This window comes from Danio aesculapii, chromosome 16 (genome assembly GCF_903798145.1).
Source record: "Danio aesculapii chromosome 16, fDanAes4.1, whole genome shotgun sequence".
Taxonomy (NCBI): domain Eukaryota; kingdom Metazoa; phylum Chordata; class Actinopteri; order Cypriniformes; family Danionidae; genus Danio; species Danio aesculapii.
In genome coordinates, this window is record NC_079450.1 from 10572385 (window position 1) to 10598290 (window position 25906).

Consider the following 25906-nt stretch of genomic DNA (forward strand, 5'->3'; position numbering starts at 1 on the left):
GACCTAAACTGCATTTCGTTGCCTTGTACTTGTACATGTGTAATGACAATAAAGTTGAATCTAATCTAATCTAATCTATAGTTTTGCTGCATTTATGATCGAATAAATGCAGGTTTGGATATTCTTTCGAAAACATTCATTAAAAGGAAATCAGACATGAGTCAAATCTTCAAAGCCTCTGTGGGCTTTTATATGAATGATTTGTGGGATTTCAAAAACACTTTGGGGAGAATTATGATTCTGTGGACATTAAACTCACACAATTATAAAGAGTAAAAGCAGAGGATAGACGTATGATCCCACACACGAATGTGAAATGAGTCTAGCTGCTCTCAATGCTCTTGTGGTCACTTTTCAAAGGAGAATTTCTTCATTTCATGACTCCCAAGGGCGCGGTGGACCTCAAAGCTCATTCCTGAGGCATCATGGGAGAAAGATGTCAGAGAAAACAGGATGCAGAAAGATCAGCCCGTCACATTTAGGCCTGTCACGATAAAGAATTTTTGTTGTGCAATATATTGACACAGAGATTGTTGCGATAAGCAATATTATTGTCATTTTCAGGCATTTTATGTCACTGATTATATAATGAGACAATGTTTTTGCTTGTCTAGAAAATGCTTCTTAATTTAAGGATTTATAGATGTTTGGACTAGAAACAAGACAGAAAATGTAAGTAATAAAAGCCAATAGCCATACACACATTAAAGGGACAAAGACTTTTCATTCTTAAGGCTGATTTATACTTCTGCCTTAAGCGAACACGTGTGCTCTACTACAGCCTTAGCATGGTCGCATAGCCCTTTTCATGGTTGACGCCACGGACACCTCTCAAAAAATGCAACTACATGATGCAACGACGCGTAGCGCAAGCTCTGTGATTGGTCAGCTTGGTAGCAGTGATGAGTGTGGGCGGCCCTGAAAGCTGCGAGCCCGATGGAGCGATCGTTTACAAGTGTCGAGTCCTGTGAAGGAGCTCCGGAAACTTTTGTTTTGTGTTTAACTTATGATTAAAGTTGTTACACGTACGCCAGTTCCCGCCTCTGAATAAGCAAGTTTTAGCTACTTGTAACATTCTGAAAACAAAATACCCAGCAGAAATAACACAAACAGAACGGCTAGGCACAAGGCAGGCGCCGTGGGTAGCAAAGTCTACTAAAGGAGGTCGGGCATTCTCATGTATGTCTCCTAAACTCTGGAATATCCTTCCTGATAATGTCCAAGGCTCAAACACACTCTTTCAGTTCAAAACTAGATTAAAGACCTATCTTTTTAGTAAAGCGTACACACAATGCATCACATAATAGTATGATGCATGAGTGTGCTCCATGCAGGTGAGTGGGCTTGACAAACCACCTGGAGGACACACTCCTTCGGTCTCAATGCACCAGGCATTTTGTTAGAAATACTTATATGCTTTATATGTTTGTTTCTATGTTTGTTTATAGCACACACAGCGTATGCTAATGCCTCATGGCTTGTGTAAAATTATGTTTAGTCGTAAAGTTGATTCATTTTGATTCAGTATAGCTCGAAATGAAATGATTTCAGTCTTAAAGAAAACTGCAGGCTTGTGTTAGGTTTCAGCAGTGTTTGCTAATTGGAACCACACGTCCAGTTTAATTTGTTTTTGTCAGCATTTGTTTTCCATCAGCGTCTCTTTCAGGCAAAAGTATCGTGCGCTACCAGAGACATGCCATTTTCCTCAAACTTCTCCGGTTCTTCGCTGGTCTTTTTTCTGGGTTTAAGTTAACGTGAATGCAGCAGATTCCCAGCAGAGAGATAACAGCAAACTCTTTATGATTTCATAAGCTTGTGGTTTAAAACATTGCTGGCAAGGTTTAACAAGTATGAATGTAAGTCAAATAAGGACAAACAAGTCAACCACTCGTTAAAAGGATATTTAATTATGAAACAATGAAAATCAGGAATACATTTCTATATAATAATACAAATACTAATAAGTTACTAATAAGAGGCAATTTTCATATATATATATATATATATATATATATATATATATATATATATATATATATATATATATATATATATATATATATATATATATATATATATATATATAAATGCACATATATATATATATATATATATATATACACACACACAAAGTTATTCGACCCTCCTGTGATTTTTTTTTTCATTATTTATTTCCCAAATAATGTTTATAATGTATATAATGTATAATGTATATTTCCTATCATAGCTAGAATAAAAGCAGTTTTTTTTAAACCATTTTAGTTCAGTATTATTAGCCCCCTTAAGCAATATTCTTTTGATAGTCTACAGAACAAACCATCATTATACAATGTCTTGCCTAATTACCATAACTTGCCTAATTAACCTAGTTAAGCCTTTAAATGTCACTTTAAGCTGTACAGAAGTATCTTGAAAATATCTATAAATCAGTTTTTAGAAGTTATTAAAACTATTATGGTTATAAATGTGTTGAAAAAATCTCTCTGTTAAACAGAAATTGGGCAATTAAATATACAGAGGGGCTAATAATTCAGGAGAGCTAATAATTAAACATATATCTAACAATCATCTCTTAATGAATATACACTGAAAAAAATATTTCTGCAAAATTTTTGCAAACAATTTACATGGGTTGAATTAAAACAAATTAAATCTAGTAATGTTCAACTTAATTTGTTTATTTATATTCAGGCCAAATAAATTGTTCACAACCACTTAAAAATGTAGTCAATTCAGGCATTCATCTGCCAAACTATGCAATACTCACCACAAAAGCAGTGTACTATGTAAATTGCCAAATAGTTAAAAAATATTTAAATTTAGAGAGACTAACTTATGCTTATCTCAGCAAGCATAGGAGGATAACTGGGTAAATGACAAACTAGTTATTACCATTGATTTTCGATATTACCATTTCAGGCCCACTTTTATATTAAGTGGTCTTTCCTACAGTAAAATATACTTACACAGAAATTAGGTATTTGTTACAACTGTGAATAGTGTAAATCTATATTTTTACATTTTACTTGGGCTTGATTAAATACCTGCATGCAATTACACCTGTGAATTATTTATGCAAGTACATTTATAATTCCATATTTCGCCATCCATTACACCTTAACCCACCCTTAAACCCAACCATACCACCAAGCTTGTGCCTAACCCTCCCTGTATCTCACCTCAAGAGCACCAGAGGTGTCCTGCAATACATTATAAACACAGTAAGTACACTGTATTTATTTTTTGATATAAGTACATTACACTAAAGACCATCTACTATCAATTTTCTATATTACAAGTTTCATAAAATGTGGTTTAAATATGCAAATGAGGCATTGTTTCATTACATATGTGCTAATTAGCATATATTTCTAGCATAAAAGTCTGAAAACTGGATGAAGTTGTTTAATTTGTTTGACGTATTAGAGGCAAAGGTTTTTTAACAGAAAATACTGCTAAATAGTGCAGAATAGATTAAAAACATTGCAATAATGGGAAAATAATAATATTCTTCCCTTTTTTTGTCAAAATGTCATTCAGGGTAACAAATCAACAGTATAACATCCATAATTATGTAAAAATGAAACGATATACTTATTCTGCGATGTGCTTAATAAAATAAGCTAAATAATATGTCTCTTAAATATTTTAAATGTTTATTCACTTCCTTACAAAACTTCTTGCTACCAAACTAGTAAAAGCTAGTAGTTTAAAGGATTTTGTCTACTTATAAAGACTTAAAGTGAAAAATATTTCGTATTTTGGGGCTGCACTGAGATCCTTAAATTATATTATTTTATTATGTCATGAAATTATTTATTCATTCATTTTCCTTTGCCTTAGTCCCTTTATTCATCAGGGATAGCCACAGCAGACTAACTACCAAGTTATCCAGCATATGTTTTACACAGCGGATGCCCTTGCAGTTGCAATCCAGTACTGGGAAACACCCATACACACTCATACACTACAGCCGATTTTGTTTTTTTAATTCACTTATAGACCAATTACCAACCTACGTCACACGGGTCCCTGATTGCAAAAAAAGACAGGCTGCAATAGTAACATAGTAACATGTTGTGTTGTGTGGTAGGATGCCACATTCAAAAACTTAGACAAAATAGAAAACTTAACTTTTACCGTACACCACACTGCTTTAATGCCAACCGCTGACGTCTTTGGCTTTACAGAGACGACCTAATTATAAATGCTGGCCTCTACAATTCTCATGTTATATTAGGTAAGTTCACGCTATGCTGAATCATACACATTACTCGTTTTTGATTGCAGAAATGATTTCAGCAAGAACAGTTACATATGGTTAATTAAACTGCAGACACTGAATGCTAAGAATGAAATGTGAAAGTGTAAGATATTAAGGTTATCTTGGTTTTATATTCACACCTGCAAGTGTGACTTGAAAACAACATTAACACTGTTTATTTGACTGTGAACAATATTGCACTTTGATAGTCATTGGCTGCTAACATGATTTCGCTATTTAGAGTTTGCAAATAATACTTTTATGAGATTATATTATTAAGGAGAAAGACTGAATGTGCGAATATAAAACCAACTTTACCTCTATGTGTAAGTTCACATACCCTGCCGTACAGGTGCAGTTCTCTGTCAGAATGCAGTTGTTTTGCTTGTTAATGATTAATTACCCAGGCCTTGTAAAGCTCTGTCTTCTTTTCTTGTCTTTGGCACGGCAGAATCTCGGTTTTTACCACTACTAATTTTGAATCTGGTCATCCTGGAGCATTATTTCTTGCACATGACCACACAGAACAACACTGTTGGCATCCAAAGACTTGTAGGCCTTTAACTTCTCTCTTGTAAAATCACTTGGAGCTTCAACGAGATTGTATATTTGGGGCTGGATGCTTGGTCATTTCGTCTTATCCAATATTCATTGGCAGGGTGCTATCACAAATAGACCTGTCAGATGAACGCCGCTCACTTTAACATTAATTTTGCCAAATTACTGTGCTTATCACTGAGTGACGAGCTGTTATAATACGCTGAAAGCATTATGTAAATATATATATATAATATGTAATCAATATAGCTTATTTCTAAGACAATAACAAACTCTGTACCATCGGATGTCATTCCCTCGCTGTAAATGCTCGCGGTCCCGGTTTTTTTTCTGCCACCTCCCTGCTTGCGCATCCTGAATGTTTACAAACATGATAATTGGTCTATAGCACATGTGTTTGGACTGTGGGGGAAACCAGAGCACCCGGAGGAAACCCACGCCAACACGGGGAGAACATGCAAACTCCACACAGAAATGCCAACTGACCCAGCTGTGGCTTGAACCAGCAACTTTCTTGCTATGAGGCAACAGTGCTAACCACTGAGCCACCATGTCACCCCTTATGAAATTATTGTTTTTCTTAATATATCAGAGGATGATTTTTTGCAGAAAACTATTGTTACACCGAATGACATTTTTATAGGTGCCTTCTGTAAAATGACAGTAAAAATGTATGAAGTCCTATGTTTTGGCTCAGAAAAGCTTAAGTATAGAAAAATGTATGAAGTCCTATGTTTTGGCTCAGAAAAAGTCTAAGTTAAGTATAGAAAACATTGTAATGGATGTGAAAAAGGCTAAATGTATGTGAAAAGGTCTACACTTTTTTTATTATTCTTAAAAAAGCCTTCTTTCGTCTTTGACCCATGAGAAAATACCTCTGTAAAAACTTTCAGAATATAAATATGAATAAAATAGTGAATTTTGGTGTATGTAGGAGCTGTGAAAATGTGATTTATGGTGTTAAAAGTCGTATTTTACTCAAAATCTAAAAACAAAAATTTAAAAAAGTGTGAAAAAGAAACACTCAAAAGTATATTTTGGACGTTTTCCTTACATTAGTCTGCAAAAGCCCTTAATAAAAGGTGCATAAACACCAGTGTTTTGCCTGCAGTGTCTCGTCCTAACATGAAACCATTCACTACTACACATTTGAATAATTGATCAATATTTATGCACATTTTTGCTGTTGTTAACTTACAGGCTGTCAGCAGTATATATACAGTATAAAGCAGTGTTCACCCCCGGGGATGCTTCAGTTTCTGCTGTCCTGCGTTGGACGGTTATCTGAGATTGTGCGACTGTACTGATGAAGAGAGCATGTGTGTCTCTCTGCAACGTGAGCCCTTTGACCCCGAACGGTCCATCTGCTTTTGTGTGTCCATGTTTAAACTGCGGATGAGACTTGTGGCACATGATATCTATACACTTACAAAACTAGGATTCAGTGGGGCTGGCTGATATGACCAAACATCTCACATCACGATATAAGTGATTGCATATCCTGAAAACAATATATATCACAGTAAAGTGCCGTTTCTGTCAATTCACTTAATAGTTTATATGGATTTTCCAGATGTAAAAGGACCATTTCTTTTTTTTTTTACATTTTAAAGTATCGGCGACATGGTGGCTCAGTGGTTAGCACTGTCACCTCACAGCAAGAAGGTCGCTGGTTTAAGTCCACACAAGTCCAAAGACACGCGCTGTAGGTCGATTGAATAAGCTAAATTGCAAATAGTGTATGTGTGTGTATGAGTGTGTATGGATGTTTTCCAGTGATAGGTTGCAGCTGGAAGGGCATCCGCTGCGTAAAACATATGCTGGATAAGTTGGCGGTTCATTCTGCTGTGGCGACCCCTGATTAATAAAGGGACTAAGCCGAAATGAATGAATGAATGCTCAGGGAACTCAAATTAGTAAGAAAAAAAATGCTTTTTCAATGACATTTAACAATTTGATGTGAAATTCAGACAGAAATGCAGAAATGAAAGCAAGGGAAAGTAAAGCAGAGGTGGGAAATGCTGAAGACAGGTGTGTGTGTGGTGTGTGTGTATGTGTTTGGAGTCCAAACAGTTAGAGACTATATGATCCGAATAACCACAAAGCGGCTCTAATACATGCTGCCGCTCCTGGAGGGCCGCTGGGTGTAAGTGCTGATATGAAGCGTTTCAGGTTAGCTTGTCTGGGTCGAGCTCACGGTCTGCCAACATTCCAGAGTAAAGCTGCGGCTAAAACACTCTGCTGACACTGAGATTATGGCGAGGGGCTGCTGGGCTTCGACACACACTGAACGATTGTTTTCCGAGCCCATTCACACCCACACAGACCCACTGTTACGCTCCCGCACCGACCACAAGCATCCAGACCTGCAGGGGATCAGCGGCGCTTTTAATTTATCAAAACACTGCAGCTTTTTCCACCAGAGAGTGAACTCGCGTGTTACAACACTACAGCACTGTTTTTGTGTGTCACACTGCACTAAACAAACACACTGGACTCACTGTTAAGCGAATGTGTGAATACTTAAATCAGTTAAAGTCAGAATTATTAGCCGTCCTGAATTATTAGCCCCCATGTTTATTTTTTTCCCCAATTTCTGTTTAACGGAGAGGAAATGTTTTCAACACATTTCTAAACATAATAGTTTTCTAATAACTGATTTATTTTCTCTTTGCCATGATGACAGTAAATAATATTTGACTAGATATTTTTCAAGATACTAGTATTCAGCTTAAAGTGACATTTAAAAGCTTAACTAGGTTAATTAGGTGAGTTAGGGTAATTAGGCGAGACATTAGCCCCTTTCACACATACAAAAAAATGGAAATTCGTTCCAAAAGACTTCGCCAAAAGACTTCGGAGATCTCAGACTTTGTCATTTTTTGAAAACTTTGACTTAGAGACTTAGAATATTTTGCAGACTAGAATCTTTTTTCCACAGCACTAATAATATTGAACTTACAATGCTTTTTTGTTTTTTTAATTAACTGAAATTCCAGCCAAAATAAAACAAATAAGACTTTCTTGAGGAAATACTGTGAGGAAAACAATTATAGGAAATACTGTGAAAAATTCTTTGCTCTGTTAAACATCATTTGGGAAATATTTGAAAAATATTTTTTTTTTTTAGAATTTTGACTTTTTTTGACTATACAACGGTATACTGGGGTATCAAAACTGTGTAAGAATGAAAACGGCAACCAGAAGAGAGAGCAATGTCACGTTTACTGTCCCACCCAAAGATGCTGCATTAAAAAAACCTCACAAAAGTGTTCTTGTTTTGTTTATGAAGGAAAGATGCCTCACAATACAATAGCTTCTAAAATGTACAAACAGCAGGGAAAATAAGTATTGAACACGTCATGTTTTTTTTCCTGGGAAGAATATTTGTAAAGGAGCTGTTGACATGGAATTGAACCAGATTTTGGTAAAAACCAAACAAAAAAAAATCTGAGAAATGAGCTGTATGTAATACCAATGAAATAACACAAGGAGAAAGTACTCAACTACTGAAACATATTTAATACCTTATATAAAAGGATTTTTTGGTGATGGCAGCTGAAAGACGTCTCTCATATGGAGAATGAAGTCATGTGCATTGCTCAGGTGTGAGTTTTTCACAGACTTCAACAGAGTGTAAAAATCCTGATGGTTCTGTGGGTCTCGTCTATCAAATCTGATCTTTAGTTTGTATTTTCTATTGGATTCACATCAGGTGATTGGCTGGGCCATTCTACAGCTTGATTTTCTTTCTCTGAAAGCATTTGAGAGTTTCCTCGGTTGTGTTGTGGATCATTGTCTTGCTGAAATGTCCAACCTGGTTTCATCTTCATCTTCCTGCTAATGTAAATGTTGGACTGAAGCAGCTAATATTAATCTACACTGATGAAGGTCAGAGGGTTGCTGAAGAACTACTGAGAGATTTCAGCTGCTGTCTGGGCTTTCACTGCCTTTCTACACCTCCTATACTTCATGTGTTCAATTCTTTTTCCCTGCATCATTTCATTTTATTACGCATAACTTAATTTTTAAACAAATTAGGTTTGTTTTCTTTACATATATGGATTTCTTTGGTTGTTACCAACATCCGGTGAAAACTTCAAGTCAACAGCACCATTTAGAAATATGTTTTCTGAGAAAAATGGTGCACATTCAATACTTATTTTCTACACTGTAGATGTTTTATTTAATTCAAAATATGAAAAACTTTCAAGGACTAAGATGCTGAAGACTATCACTAAAGTATGAAATATATGACACACCTACATGTATCTGAACAGTGTTTTAAACAAGGGTCAAAATATATGAAAGATTTCTGAACGATCATGTGAAACTGAAGTAGTTATGCTACAAAAAAACTCTGTTGCGCCAAAGGAGTCAACTACAAGAGAAAACGGTTCCTTTAATTGTACTAACATTCTACAATATTACAGCTTTTACATTGTTTTTGACTTTGTAAGTGCAGCCTTGGTAAGCAGAAAATACTTTTTGGTCCCAAAAAACTTAAATAAACCCCATATGACTGATGTTTAGAGATGCAGCGTGCCCCTCTGCTGCGAGTAGGATATGCTTTGCTCTTCTAAATGCTGAAGTGTTTTCACTTGTTATGTAATTAAAAGGTTATACAAATTCAGTTATGTGAAGTAAAATGATTTATTTTTATTGATTCTATTTAATTGCATTTTTATCTAAGGTTTATTGTTAATTAACTTTTTTAACAAACAGGAAGAGAGGGGATCATTTACTTGTGTTATAGATCAGGAGAAAGCACATTGTTTACCATGCTATGCAATAACAGTGTTACTTTGAAAATGTGAAATCATTGATGTTGTATTACGTTTCCTTGTTTATGTTACTTGTAGGCACAAAAGAAAACTATTGTCTTTCTTTGTTAAGAACGGCATTACAGTATGTGCTGTTAAGCTTTTTTGTCTATTCGGTCAGTTTAGATGTTACTTTGGACTCATGGAGAAATAACGCAATAAATATTTGAAAATGTAACCTGTTTTGAGTAATTATTTAATATATATCTAAGAACATAAAAGGTGATTATATAAGGCAAATAACAATAACTTATTAGAGATAAGTAAAGTTTATGTAATATACAAGCATAAAACAGAGTACAGCAGTTGTCATAAACTTTATTTAATTCATTCATGTAAACTGAACATAAAGAGGTTACGCTTAAACTAATGTTAACTTTTACGTTGGATTTATGGGATAAATTGGATGGAAAATTGAATTACATAAAGTTTAACTTTTGGGGTTAAATATTGTTTTGAGTGTACTTTAAATGGCTCCAAATGTCAAAACACATGAAAAAATTCAATTCAATTTAATTCAAAAACTTTACCTGGTAAACAGCAGAGGCCGAGCACATCTCTTCCCCGCGCATGAAGGCTACTGTGGCTCATCATCCTCTCCTGTAGAGAATCACAGAGAAATAATGAAGGAATTAAGGATGTTACATTAAATATGACACTTTAAATAAATCATACACCACTACTGTTGAGCTACTGTATATGACCACCCTGTTTTTTTTACACCCTTAATGCATAATAATGTTTGAGCATGAAAAAGATCTACAAGGTTACAAAGAAATGTATGAATCAACTCTGTGTCTATGTACTCAGAGAAGCACATATCAAGAGTTTAAACTGACAAGACTTTAAAATAAATGCTGATGTTTTGTGTTGTTAGGTGCTCCACCATTTTTAGGAAAAGAGTCAAGGAACAGCAGAAGCTTCACACACTTCTTTTGACTCAGGGTGTTCACACTTAGACTTTGTTTTGGAACCTGACGTGTTTGTCCTGTTAACTTGGTTCGTTTGGCTTATGTGGACACCGCAATCGCACTCTGATTCACAACAAAACATTTGAGTTGTGACCACCTCATTTAGACGTAGATATATAGGTATAGCTATCAAGTGTTAAGGCTACCCTACTGAAAAATCCAGCTTAAACCAGCCTAGGCTGGTTGGCTGGTTTTAGCTGGTCGACCAGTCTGGTTTTAGAGGGGTTTTGGCTATTTCCAGGCTGGTTTACACCAATTTCCAGCCTGATCTTAGCTGGTCAGGCTGGAAAATGACCAGCTAAAACCAGCTTGACCACCTAGCCAGGCTGGGAGCCCAGCCAAAACCAGCTATGTCCAGCTTAAACCAGGCTGGTCAAGCTGGTTTTAGCTGGATTTAGCTGGTCATTTTCCAGCCTGACCAGCTAAGACCAGTCTGGAAATGGCTGGAAACCAGCCTGGAAATGGCCAAAACCCCTCTAAAACCAGGCTGGTCGAGCAGCTAAAACCAGCCAACCAGCCTAGGCTGGTTTAAGCTGGATTTTTCAGCAGGGTATTGCATCTCCCTAGCATTGACAGTTTACTCAGGGTTGACAGAGTTGGGATTTGCTGTTGCAACTATCCCCAGTTACAAAATTCATTTAAAAGCTTGCCATATTAACAATGTACACTTTTAATTTGATCACAGTTTTAATGTAATTTAAAAAAAAAAAAACTAAATAAATGATTTGATTAATTAACTTAATTCAAAGTTCAAAAAAGTAGTTCAGCAAATGTTCAGGCTAGATTTCAGTAAAAAAAACAAACATTTTTTTTAGGTCTGATAATTGGCTGTTGCTTGGTATTTTAATAGTCTAATAGTCTATTAATAGTCTTTAATGTATTTACACAGACAATGTAACACATTTAACCAATTTACAGTCAGTCTGTTTATCAAAACAATAAAACTAAAAACCAACCTGATGTTTTAGAAATGTTTATATTATTACATTTTAATGAATGCTGCAACTCTCCCCATGCTCGAGTCAGTAGCAGTGTTTGACTTTGTCTGTATTCTGCATATACTATCATACTGTATGTACACATATATGGATGGGTGTCCAATAGATGTGGGTTTATTATGTGACCATCCCACATTTAGTTTGGGTCACAAAGTAAATTACTTGTAATGTTTCACTTTTATTTATTAATTTCTATTTCTTTGTGTATATATACACTGTATTTAAATTACTCACATACAATTATAGCGAGTTTGCACTGAACAGTTTAGCTGCATCTTCTGAATTCTACACTGTAAAAAAAAAACCTAATTTTACAGAAAATATCTCTAAATTTTTTACAGTTTTTTTTGTCATTTCAAATTAAATTAAAAACTTAATCAACTTAAATCAAATTAAAAACAATCTTTCTAAATTAACAGTTTGACTTTCAATTTAGGTACTTTATAATTAAAAACAAATTACTGACATTTTTGTTTTTTATACAGGGAAATTACAGTATTATTTGTACAGTATTTTTCTGTTATTTTAAATCATATTCAAAAGTCCGTAAAAATTACAAACAATATTTGTAAATTAACAGCTTGACTGTTATTTTATATATAATTAATGACAAATTACAGCAATTTTCCTGTTTCATAAAATACAATTGCCGTATTATTTACACAATGTTTTTTCCTGTTTTTTTGAAGTATATTTAAAATTACGTAAAATTAAAGTAATAAATTGTAATTACTTGCTCTGTAAAAAAAAAAAAAAATCTTTAAAAAAAAGGTCAAATGACTGGCAGCTACGGCTGCCAAACAAAAACCATAAAATTACAGTAAAATTTCTTTGTTGAAATAAAGTGCAAAAAAAATAAATCTACAGATATTTTCATTAAAATGTTTACAGAAAAACACTGTTATTTTACAGACTTTTCCTAGATTATTACGATCAAATCCGTTCAATAAATAAAATAGATAAATTCCGCTTACATGCACCTGTTCCGGATTCCGCTGATTGCACACACACAGTCAGAGGATAGTTATGAACTGATTACATAGACTTTAAAAGCAGCACAGACGCACGCACCAATTGCTTAGTCTTGTTATGCTGTTACTGTGAACATTATGATGCGTTTCGCTTCTTTTGCTGTGCTTTGTTTGTTAATTGTTTATGTGGTTTGCTGCCGGGACTGACCATTTGGCTGTTATTTGACCATGACTCTGGATTCCCTGCACACATCTGTTTGCCCCTGTGTTGACTGTTGCTTGCCTGACCATCTCTGTGTAATAAACCTGCATTTGGATCTGCACTCCTTTGTCAGCGTCCCCTTCACATGACAGTTCCATTTCATTTAAGATTTGTAACTAAATTATTCCATATAAATTAAACCTCTACATGTTTTATATAAATACTATTCAATAAAATGCAACAACTATAATCTTAAAGTTGTGAGAATTTTAATCAGTTGTATCTCGTTTGTTGTTTTTTCCAGAAGTTTTTGATCCAAAATAAAACTGTTAAATTACGACCATGAGCATGTCTTGGCATTTTATTAAAGCTGTTTAATTGTAATGGTTGAGAGATAAAACTCTTAAATAACATTTTTTTCTCTTGAAATTTTAGTGCAGTCACTTTATTGATGATGTTCGATCATAATAATCTAGGAAAAGTCTGTGAAATAACAGTGTTTCTCTGTAAAACTCTTAGTGTGTAACTTTTTTGAACGGATTTGATCGTAATAATCTAGGAAAAGTCTGTAAAATAACAGTGTTTTTCTGTAAACATTTTAATGAAAATATCTGTAGATTTATTATTTTTTGCACTTTATTTCAACAAAGAAATTTTACTGTAATTTTATGGTTTTTGTTTGGCAGCCGTAGCTGCCAGTCATTTGACCTTTTTTTTACGATATTTTTTTTACAGTGTAAATGGCAGTTGAGAGAGCTGAGTTACCATGACAACTGCAGCACATCCTCAGACAACAATAAAGGCCTCGAAGCAGCAACTAACTCTTGTCTCTCTCACTTATTACTAAGGTTAGTTAAATTAACTAAATGTCATATAAATCTAGAATATACATGCTTTAATGTATAAATAATCAGTTTAAAGTGTTTATTTGATTAATAATTTTAAGATGCCTATGTCATATAGACGTTTATTCATGTATTCAAGTGTGATTTCATGTATTCAGAGTGTTGTGTATATCACTTACTGTAAATACTTAACTTGTCTTCCTGACAGTAATATTAATTCAGCCAGTTTGCAAGCATTTCTGTTCAAATGGTTAAGGTTTCATGTTGCTTTTTGTTTATTTATTGTGATGTGAGTTGATTGAAGTATCTATACAGTGTGTACTATTTCATCCAACATGTTTATGAATCATTTTGTGATATAAAGCGTCTTACTGACTCTAACATACAAATGTGGATGTGTAATAAAAGACAACAAAGAGGACCTTGAAGCAGCAACTAACTCTTGTCTCTCTCACGTATTACTAAGACTACTGCTTACAGTCTTCATGACTGCCAGGAACCTGTAACAATTCAATAAAAATGTTGGGTTTTCACAACAAAAAATACTGCAAAAGGTGTTGCAACGGTCCCCACTCTCCTCTAATCCGTTATTTCTCTCTATAATGTCAGCCTATACTGCATATTTCTAGCCAATGTTTTTTAAACTCTAAATTAATAATGAAAACAAAGTTATTAAATCTCTTATTCTTATTTTAAAATAACTAATTAAATGTTACAGAGAAATGACGGACAATAGATTGATTCAATGGATAGATTAGTACAACCATTGAGAACTTTGCGGCTATGTGTGAGCAGCCGATTCGAATGTTATCACGCGATTGAATGGGCGTTATCAGAGGTTATCAGCTGACACATATGGGCCAGCAGGGGCCTTCTGTGCCTACTAATACTAGTACAAGGCTGTTATAATCCATCCACATGATAAATCAGCTATAGATGACATACTCTGCGATGAAATATCGATATTATTTATTAAATTTCCCATTAACTGTATTTTATTAACGTCTACCCCTACCCCAAACCCAATCACCACAGTACTGTAAAAACAGATCTGGATCTGGAGTCTTCTCTATTAGTATAGCTGATTAACCATGTGGCTGGATGAGTGACTTTTTTGTTTTTGATGTAAGATTACTTTGCTTACACCATTGGCAGATTATTTAGCTTGTTTTAAGGAAAAACTCACTTAATTTTGGCATATTATTTCATAAAACAAGATTCAGGAAATTAAATCAAAAATTTTCCATTGATCCAAATAGGGTTTCTTTTTTTACAAGACACAAAAAAGCTGACAACTCTGTTTAAAAAGCACTAATGTTTGTCTAAATGCTCATTCAAGTTTCAGTTCCACCAGTGGCATTAAACCACAAGCAGTTTCATTTACAAGAAAACTGATGTTATCACTCTGTATTAAAACAGGGCGTCTATCACAGACTGCGTTGGATACAGTATAACATTCTTGCAATGAGGAGCTCTTCTAAATAAGGAGCTCTTCAGAGTCTCTCCAACTTTTCTACATTGAGACTTCGAACCAAAAGAATGATGTTGATAACTGCAGACATCCAAAGTTTTACCAACACATTCTACCATTGATGAAACATAGTTCACCCAAAAATTACAAATCTGTTAGTATTTATTCACACTATAACGCTGTTCAAATCTATTATAGCCTTTCTTTGTCAGACTAAAACAAGAGGGGAAAAATGCATACAGCATTGAACAACAGAATGAACAAATGGAGAACATGCGACTATTTTTGTAAATGAACCACCTATAAAATATATATTGCTTGTTTGCGAGTTTCAGTTCAGCATTTATAGATTTAGTTGCAAGATAACAGAGTCTAAAAGGCAGCATGACTAAAATCCAGCAGAACAAGAAGAGTTTTATTCTGGTTTCCTTTAAACTTCTTAAGTGGAGCTTTTGTTTTTAAGCTTTTAAAGGTTGGTGTTTTGGCCAACAAGACCTGAAGGAAAACAGCGAGAACAACACAACAAAGTGTTTGTGAGGTTCAGTTTTAAACTTTAACTAGGCCAAAAAGCAAAGCAAGAACAAAGTAATAGTATGTTAATGTTTTCAGGTTTAACCTTTTGAATGAACATTTGTTTTCTCTTTGTGATTAGAAACACTGCATTCAAATCAAATCAAACACAGACTTGCATCAGCATTTGTAACTCCAACAATCAAAAGTCCACCCTACAGTTATTTCTAATCAGTAAACACGAGGCTGCATGATACTAGGAAGATATACAATGCAATATTTCTCACAATATCACATTTCTCTAAAGAAAAGCTAGATATTTTATTTATTTTACTTCGGCTTAGTCTCTATTTCAGAGGTCACCACGGCTGAATGAACCGCCAACTATTCCATTATATGTTTTACACAGCGGATGCCCTTCCAACTGCAACCCAGTCCTGGGAAAAACCCATACACACTCATTAACTACAGCCAATTTAGTTTATCCAATTCACCTATAGCACAGTCTTTTATTTTTTTAAATGAATAAATGAAATAAAATAAAAAAAACGTATGTATGTATAACGATCATACTAAAATAAAGATATTTTTGTTTTATTTTTATTTTCAGCTCTAGGTTCAACTTTTAGCCAATAGCAGAAATGCACCTACTGGGTTGGGAATAAACACAGTAAGCCCCCCATCTGTCAAACTCAAATGAATAAACAGTCAGTGGTGATTATGGGCTGGTATAAGATTCTAATGGTATGATAACCTTGGATAAAAATATCATCTCTTTCACGGTATTGTGATTACTGCTTTAAAATATATTCTTTTTAAATGTCTGGGTAAAAAACTAAAACTTTTTTCCCCTTTGAACATATATATACATATACATATACATATACATATATATATATATACACACACACACATACATATACATATACATATACATACATACACACACACACACACACACACACACACACACACACACACACACACACACACACACACACACACACACACACACATACATATATATATATATATATATATATATATATACACATACACATACACATACACATATACACACACACACACACACACACACACACACATACATATATATATATAGAAAACACACCCCTGACTTCAACTTTATATATGAAAACACAATAATTTTCTTTGTTTCATTACTTTAATTATATGGTCTAATCTAAACCTGCAGTTAATACTTAAAAAAATGCTGAAATGTTTTTGTTTGCTTGTTTTGGACAAGAATGATAATATCAACATGATGATTGTTAAAACAGCAATTAGCAAACTATCTTAGATGGTAAATATCACACACCCATAACATTACACACCACATGAAAGTATGTGAAAAAAGCATAATAAGGGCGCTTATCTCCATGTGATCAGTAACATCTGTGTTCAAAACAAACACAACAAACTGTCACAACAGGAGAGACGGGAGATAAATGGAAATAACAGAAGTTTATTGATAGACTGATAGAGTTAACCAGTGAGGCAGTGGAGCGCTGAGTAGTAACACACTTCACAGTTCTTGGGTTCCTATCTGAAGTGGGGAAATGCCAGACAAGTGCATTGAGCCATTAATGAGAGAGTGAAGCTTATTTAGGTGAGTTTTTTAATATTTGTGCTAAAATGAGATTACCTGACACCAACATGATCTTGCCTCCTCATTTAAGAGTCCCTAAATATAATTCCAATATTCATTTATTCATTTTCTTTTCGGCTTAGTCCCTTTATTAATCTGGCGTCGCCACAGCGGAATGAACCGCCAACTTATCCACCACATGTTTTAAGCAGTGGATGCCCTTCCAGCCGCAACCCATCTCTGGGAAACATCCATACACACTCACTCACACACATACACTACGGACAATTTAGCCTACCCAATTCACCTATAGTGCATGTCTTTGGACTGTGAGGGAAACCGGAGCACCCGGAGGAAACCCACACGAACGCAGAACAATAATTCCAATAATCAAAGGTAACACTGTGTCCTAACTACAAGCAATGCGACGCTGTAATGTTATGAAAAGTATGTTTTGCACGTTCAAGTAGTTTATGGTCTAACCATGCACAATAGTGTTGGCCATGGCCTGACATGATAGTCAATATATTGACTTATTGCACAACGTATGAAAATTAGGGCACAAGCGCGACATTTATTCTTTCATTCATTTTTTTTTTTGGTTTAGTCCCTTTATTAATCTGGGGTCGCCACAGCGGAATGAACCGCCAACTTATCCAGCATATGTTTTACGCAGCGGATGCCCTTCCAGCCACAACCCAACACCCATACACACTTGCATTCACACACACACTACGGACAATTTAGTTTATTCAATTCACCTGTAGCGCATGTCTTTGTACTATGGGGGAAACCGGAGCACCCAGAGGAAACCCACACCAACATGGGGAGAACATGCAAACTCCATGCCAACTGCCAACTGATCCAGCCGGGGCTCAAACCAGTGACCTTCTAGCTGTGAGGCGATCGTACAACCCACTGCGCCACTGTGACGCCATTGTCTATTATATATATATATATATAGAAATTTAAGATTTGCAATTTAAGAGCTGCATTCTGCGGAACATAGGGTTTATACAGCATCTCCATGCACGCAGGCAGACTAACAGAAAAAATGTGAAGTCACTGATTTGTTTATGAACTATACAGTCAGTCGTGATGGACTTTGTTTCAAAGCCACAGGCTTTAGCTCCAGTGTGGGAAAAATTTGGCTTTAAGCCGAATGAGAAAGGAGAGCCTGTTAACGTAAACGAGCCGATATGTCGAATTTGTTTCAAAACAGTGGCAACAAAAAAGGCAACACAACTAACTTTAAATCACACCTAAAACAGCCACCCTACCCATTTTTTTGAACATAGGAACAACAACCGCAGTTGGTACTAGAGAGGGGTCTTTCAGCCAGTTAACTGTAATGGATGCGTACCCGCCAGTGCAAATATAAACGTAACAGCGTGAAATGGCACACACTCATTGACATGTAACTCCACTATATAGCTAAAGAGATGCAGCCATTAAACCAACATTTACAAAAATATGCTGCAAACCTTTAACAAACAGTCCTGTCTCAGAATCTGCCTGATTATTAAAAAATGGCCTGTAAAGGCGCCTGAGATGCTTTTATAATCTACTTTTGACTTAAACATGTTATTTTGTCCGTACACTTTTTATGTTTCCATCTATTATTTCTTATTATTTATTTATTTTAGGATTTTTTTTCATTTTCCAGTTTAAACTGTCTAAATATTCTCAAAAATAAACTGTTCTTTGAAACAGTGTAGCTGAATTTTTACAATATGTTGTAAACATGTGTTTAGAGATGGGTATCGTTAAGGTTTTAATGGTATTACTACTTTTATCAATACCACTTATCGGTTCGGTACTTTAACGGGTTTCTTATTGGTACTTTTTGTAGTGTTTTTTTTTTTTTTATGAAAAAAACAAAAAACAAATTGAACAGAATTAACGACACTTTATTTTATTATTAGGTTATAAAGTGGCAATAATATCATTTATCGCAAAAACAATAGATATCGTGACAGCCCTAGTTGGCACAAATAGCCCAAGTGCACCGACATCTAAACCTTTAGCATGTCAAAGTCAAATTTTATTCATATAAAATTTACCAACAAAAAAAAAATTGTGGCAAGTGAAAATGGCGAGGGGCTCGTAATGTTGGAAAACTACTAGCCACAGTGGCATTAAAATGTTGAGGCGTCGTGTAGCTACATATTTATACGACCGTCATCTTCACTGCATATTTATAACAAAACAGAGCCTATAACATAACTGCATCCTTTAATTTTCATTGAAAATACGAAGCATACCCTGTCTCTTTCATTGAATATCAGTGTTAATAATCAATAATAGACATTATAACTGTACAAGGTACAATAAGTTTATACACTACAGAAAATAAAGGCAAGCAATCAGTCAACGCGCAGAATCAGTAAACGAGGTTACATTAATAAATATATTAACTTAACCTATCTTTGCGCTCAGCCAAAACACGTTACCTGAGAACAAGTAATAGATTCAAAAGACCAAAGTTGGGGAATATGCTCAAAGCACGCTGCAGTGCATGCCAGAGCGTGTGTGTGGTCACGTGATGTGCGTTTTCAGCTGTGTAATGTATATGCAGAGTTGTTCAGAAATGCTGGGTGAAATGCTAGTGTGGATGTGGAAAGTTTTGAAACTAAAACGTATTAGTGTAAACGGGGCCTCAGATTCGAACTGAAGAGTCAGAAAATATGCAATGGGCTACCATGAAAGGTGTGAATTCTACACAGTTTGCAACCTTAAAGGGCTCCACAGACTAGTCAAATAAAATGGTCTATTGTTGCACAAACGGGTGAGCATTTAGTGACTTCTCCACATGCAACATTATGTATTGTAAATAGACTGTTGACGATACTACTGTGTACAAACTACAGTGGGACCGCCAGTATTTTAGAGCCATAGTATCGCGATACTTCCAGAGTACCGGTAATACATAAAGAAAGTAAATTGTTTGTTTGGAAATTTGTGAGACAGAAGTTGTCCAATAATAAACCCAAAACGCACGTTGTTGCTGTCCACCGTCTGATCTCGGAGCGCTGTTGCAGAACTTTAATGCTACATGTGACAGTCATGTGGCGTCTGCGCAGCATCAAGTCGAACAAAATTGCTAACCGCAATGTACCGCTTTAAGACAGAATTCGATATGTCATGATTACTTGACGTCTTTTATTGCGCATGCTGGAATTTATTCGATGCACATTTTTTAATAAAACAATAGGGTTATCCTACTTGTTTGTTTGTTTGTTTTTTTGTCTTAAATTTATGCATATCTTGGCGTTTCCATCAAGCCTTTTCTATGCAATAGAACTAAAAGCGCATAAAAATAGGTGGAGGGAAACAGCTAGTATTGTTATTGGTATTGACTGGTATTTAATTGTTTCTGTCATGTCACGTCTGCTGTGGACATACAAATTGCATTTCGCTTGGAATCTTATCGCGTGTTAACCCACGAAGTCAGACAAGCAGAATTACTAAAGCAATGTAGATTTACAGACAAGAGATATTAAGCCTTCAGAAAAGCGAATAGCCTCACATCTCAGAGGAAGTCAGTAAATGTGCAATCAGAGCAGAACAGATAAAACAGAGAGAGAGAGAAAAAACCCACAGTAGCAGCACATTTCTGCTGAGGGTTCATTTCTTGGAGTCACATGGTCGCCACCGCTATCGTGCAACCTCTTTCTTTGCCTCTTTCTTCATTGCCATTAAAACATCCCTCCCTCCCTTTCGGCTTTCTGAGGGTATAACGGCAGCCAAGACTCCTTGCAGTTTCCATTGCTCATGGCTTCCCCTTGGTTTCTGAGGCCAGAAAGTGCAGCTGAAAGCACACGCAGGCCTGAATGAACCGGGCCAGACTCGCAGAAACCGGACGGCCGTTGGGAATGTGGGAATGCACTGTGCCACCATATAAACCTCACACTGTTAAGTTTATTAGTCATCGCCTGGAGGCACAATAAGCCTTTGTGCAGGGCATCAATCTAGAGCTAAATGAAGCAACGAGAGGCCCTGTGGGACGTTTAAACCTATTGCTTTAAAGAGCTGGGCTATTGTTCAGCGGCTGGCTTTTTTTTAAGCGTTCTATGCCTGCATCTCTGTTCTCTACAAGAAAAGTCAACAAACGAGAACAATACATCTATTCCTATTAAAGCGTTTGAAGCATTTTCTGTGTATGTCAGCTCCCTGCAGCATCTAAAAACAGCACTTTTGTTCTCAGGCATATATACTCCTGAAATTAGATATCAGTCCTGTCTAGCCGGGATGCGGCCTTTCCTGGGCTTTATTGCCAACTAAAACAGCTGCATCATCATTCATATTGCTAGCAGGGTTATTGCAGTTATATAAAACTGAAACCATTTACTAATTGAAAAAAAAATATTATAATATAATAAAATAAAATAATATAAAATATATATAATAAAATAAATATAATATAATATAATAATAATATATTACATATAAATTAGTTTACTTTAAAGGGCACCTATTTTAGCCCTTTTTCCAGATTTAATATAAAGTTTATGTCTCCAGAATGTGTCTGTAAAATTTCAGCTCAAAACACCCATCAGATTATTTATTAGACCTTTCTGAATGTTGGATTTTCTGCTCTGAACACAATGTAGCTGTTTTTGTTGCTGTGCTTTTAATGCTAGTTCTCCTCGCCCACCGTTCCCACGTGCTTGTCAGAGTGTGCCTCAATCATTGTCTGCATGCATCAGATAAACAGCACAGTGACAGACATGAAGGAAGCAGATCTCACGTAATGTTTGTGAGGAATACTACAGTAAGAACTTTACCAATATTATTTGATGTATTTGTTGTGGAGTTAATTCAAGCCTTTCTGCAAGAATGATCATTTCTAAGTTCACGCGCACACACAGCACACGCATTTAAATTTGCACTGTTTTTGCACGGCAAATGTGACAGGATACACGTTACTATCCGCTGTTGTATGGATATCTGTTATGTTAACACAAACTAAACCTGATTTAACATCCACAATCCAGGATTGAAGCATCTTCTATTATAATTGTACTCACATGCGGCTGTGGTGATAAAGGCGGTAAATTCGCTGTAATTCATTACAAACATGCACTGATTTAAAAACGTTTTAACCTTGTAAAACTCATTCTTGATCACATTTGATGATGATTGATGATCACAGAGCGCTGAACAGATCTTTTAATCCTGTTTGCTTTGCGCACGTCCTGTCTTGTTGATATGATTATACGTGTTACTACAGAGATATGTTAATACCAGGCTGTCATCCAATTCGGTGGGCGGGTAAAACGCACTCCTTTGTCATGTTGCAGTGGGCCTCAAAATGGGAGGGATTTGGATCCTATTTTAACTTTAAAATTAAAATAAAAGAGACTTATTGTGTTTTTAAATCACCCCAATATGACTGTAGACACACTATACGTTAACACAGTTCTGTCCAAACAGCTCACAAAAGTTGACTTTCATCATAGGTGCCATTTAATATATTTAAACTACAGCAGCTAAAACTTTAATTATTTATAAAAGCTAAATGGGGTAATGACATATCAATTTTGTGTTGGCATCAAACTAATTTGATCAGATTAATTTTATATTTGTAGTGTTTGCTTTAATGTTTCTATTAGTGTTAAATAAAACATATCAAAAATAACGTCAAAATATCATATCAAAATATGGATTATATAATATTGCATAATCCTTTAGTGTAATAAATATATTTATAAAGATCTACAACATACCAGTACTGACCAGTACATATTCAAATTTAAACAAATTATAATAATAGTTTTCTATTATATATTAAATGATCAAAATGTCTTCTTGACAACTGGGTAAACTCTTGAGGTTTGAAGAGAGACAAAATGTAAAGATGCAGAAGGATAGTTAATTAGTATTTCCTTTGCTCAGAATAAATAGATTAAACAGAACTTATTCTGCTGTGTAGAATTTTCAATTTCAATACTATTTCTGTCCACATAGACTGTATTTGTTTTCATTTTTTTAGTGTAATCACAGTTTCCACAAAAATATTAAGCAGCATACATCTTTATATTTTTATCATCGACAATAAGAACAAATGTTTCTTAAGCAGCAAATCTGCATAGAAGGATTTGAATCACTGAAGAGTGCAGTAATGATGCCGAAAATTTAGCTTTCGTCTTGTGAATAAATTATATTTCAAAATGGTAATAGCAATTTCAGAATATTAATGCTTTAGTACATTTTTGATCCCATACTAAATGTGGCCTTGCTAATAGGGCAGCTCAATATATTGTTTACATTTGCTACAGTGATTCATACAGATTTTTACTACTAAAATTCCATGATTTTTCCAGGGCATTCAAGTAAATTTTCATACCCTAATGTTTAATGCAATGTCTATGTTTACATGGTAAATAATAATAAAAACAATGCATGTTTAAATGTATTATAGCATATCATAAAAGACACAACAATCTATTTAGTTTGAATTAATTTTTTCTATCTATTGTGTGTAAGATTTATTTAGATAATGCTTACAGTACAAATTTTCCAAAACTTTTCCAGGCCTGGAAAATGCCATGTCAGAACTCCATGACTTTTCCAGGTTTTCCATGACTGTATGAACCCTGCTTATCGCAGGGAGGTGTGATAAATTACATTTATTTTATGTGCATGGGCTGATTATGTAAACTTAATCAATCGGATGGGGCCTTACTATTTTCATACCCTCCTTCCCAGTAGATGATGTTATGCTATTGGCTGAACTGGGCCCAAAGGTGATCCAACAGCCATGAGCTATGGCAAAAGTAAAGACAAACAGGGAAAATGCCAACAGCTTATGAAAATCAGAATATCTGCCGAAGCTTTCAGTAATTTATGTTTTATGTCTAAATGTTTTCAATGTGACCTTTATTTTTTATGTTTTTAGCCTGAATTCAATTTCATTGTTAAAAAATATATATAATATCATATAAATTATGCTTTAGTATGATCATGGTATTAAAAATATATATATAATATCATATAAATTATGCTTTAGTATGATCATGGTATTAACAATATATATAATATCATATAAATTATGCTTTAGTATGATCATGGTATTAACAATATATATAATATCATATAAATTATGCTTTAGTATGATCATAGTATTAACAATATATATAATATCATATAAATTATGCTTTAGTATGATCATGGTATTAAAAATATATATAATATCATATAAATTATGCTTTAGTATGATCATGGTATTAACAATATATATAATATCATATAAATTATGCTTTAGTATGATGATGGTATTAAAATATATATATAATATCATATAAATTATGCTTTAGTATGATCATGGTATTAAAATATATATATAATATCCTATAAATTATGCTTTGGTATGATCATGGTATTAAATATTTATATATAATATCATATAAATTATACTTTAGTATGATCATGGTATTAAAATATATATATATAATATCATATAAATTATACTTTAGTATGATCATGGTATTAAAAATATATATAATATCCTATAAATTATGCTTTGGTATGATCATGGTATTAAAACATATATAATATCATATAAATTATGCTTTAGTATGATCATGGTATTAAAAATATATATAATATCATATAAATTATGCTTTGGTATGATCATAGTATTAAATATATATATAATATCATATAAATTATGCTTTAGTATGATCATGGTATTAAAAATATATATAATATCATATAAATTATGCTTTAGAATGATCATGGTATTATATATTTATTTATGTTTTAAAGCCATATTAGCATCACTGCCCATTATTCATGGCGTATGATTAGGGTATTTCTCTGGAAATGTTACATTGTAGTAAATACGACACATCACATATTTTATCAGTATCACGCATCAGCACTTCGTAAGCATAAAAATTTATCTTATTACTAAAAAAAATGATTTATATTTATGTAGGGAATCAGTAAATTAAAAAAAACACAAACAGGACCTGTACCCTATCCAGAGGCTTTAGACCAGTTAGAAACCCAAAACACTCAAGCAACCACACCACATAAAAACCCTCTCAGAACGCATTCACAACCAAACATCAAGTACCATAAGACCCAAGAGCTGTGACAGTGATCTAGCAAACATTACCCACCACAAACAACAACAAATAAAATAAAACAGCAAAACTATTCTATTTAATTACAGATATAAATGCACAAGCCATCATTATTGCTGTTTATTTTTTCTTTTAAAGCTAATTCAGTGTTGTCAAGCTATAAGACAGTAAAAGAAACTCCTAAAAAAAAAAAAAAAAAAAAAGCCGTGTAGGAAAAGTGCCAAGTTCAATTAGAGGGTGTGTCGCAGTCTTATTGATGTCTTTTTAACTAAAGTGAGTTTTCTTTTTTGCAAAAAAAAAAACCTTCAGAAAATCTCTTATTTAAACAGGCCCTCATCTCATCTCATAGTGAAACCAGATGACGGCATTTACTTCACTAACATAAACAAACGTAATTACACACACCACATGTCGTGTTCCACTCAAATCAAACAAAGAAACAAAAAAGGAGGGAAAAATCTGCTCTAGGAAGTGGCTCTACAGCAGTATATTTGCATTAACAGTGTGAAGTTTGACCCACAGAGGAACCACTGAGTGAGTCATATTTATAATTTTACTTTTTATACCCTTGACATTCCAGACGAGCTGCTC

General features: G+C 34.3%; 1 protein-coding gene across 1 annotated transcript in view; it reads right to left on the bottom strand.

Moving 5' to 3' along the window:
• Positions 1–25906, bottom strand: part of mtmr11 (myotubularin related protein 11) — an 85640-nt gene that overhangs the window by 55201 nt on the left and 4533 nt on the right. Inside the window, exon 2 of the mRNA XM_056475304.1 lies at positions 10176–10245. Coding sequence (XP_056331279.1) covers positions 10176–10245 — 70 coding nt within the window. The remainder of the gene's footprint in view (positions 1–10175; positions 10246–25906) is intronic.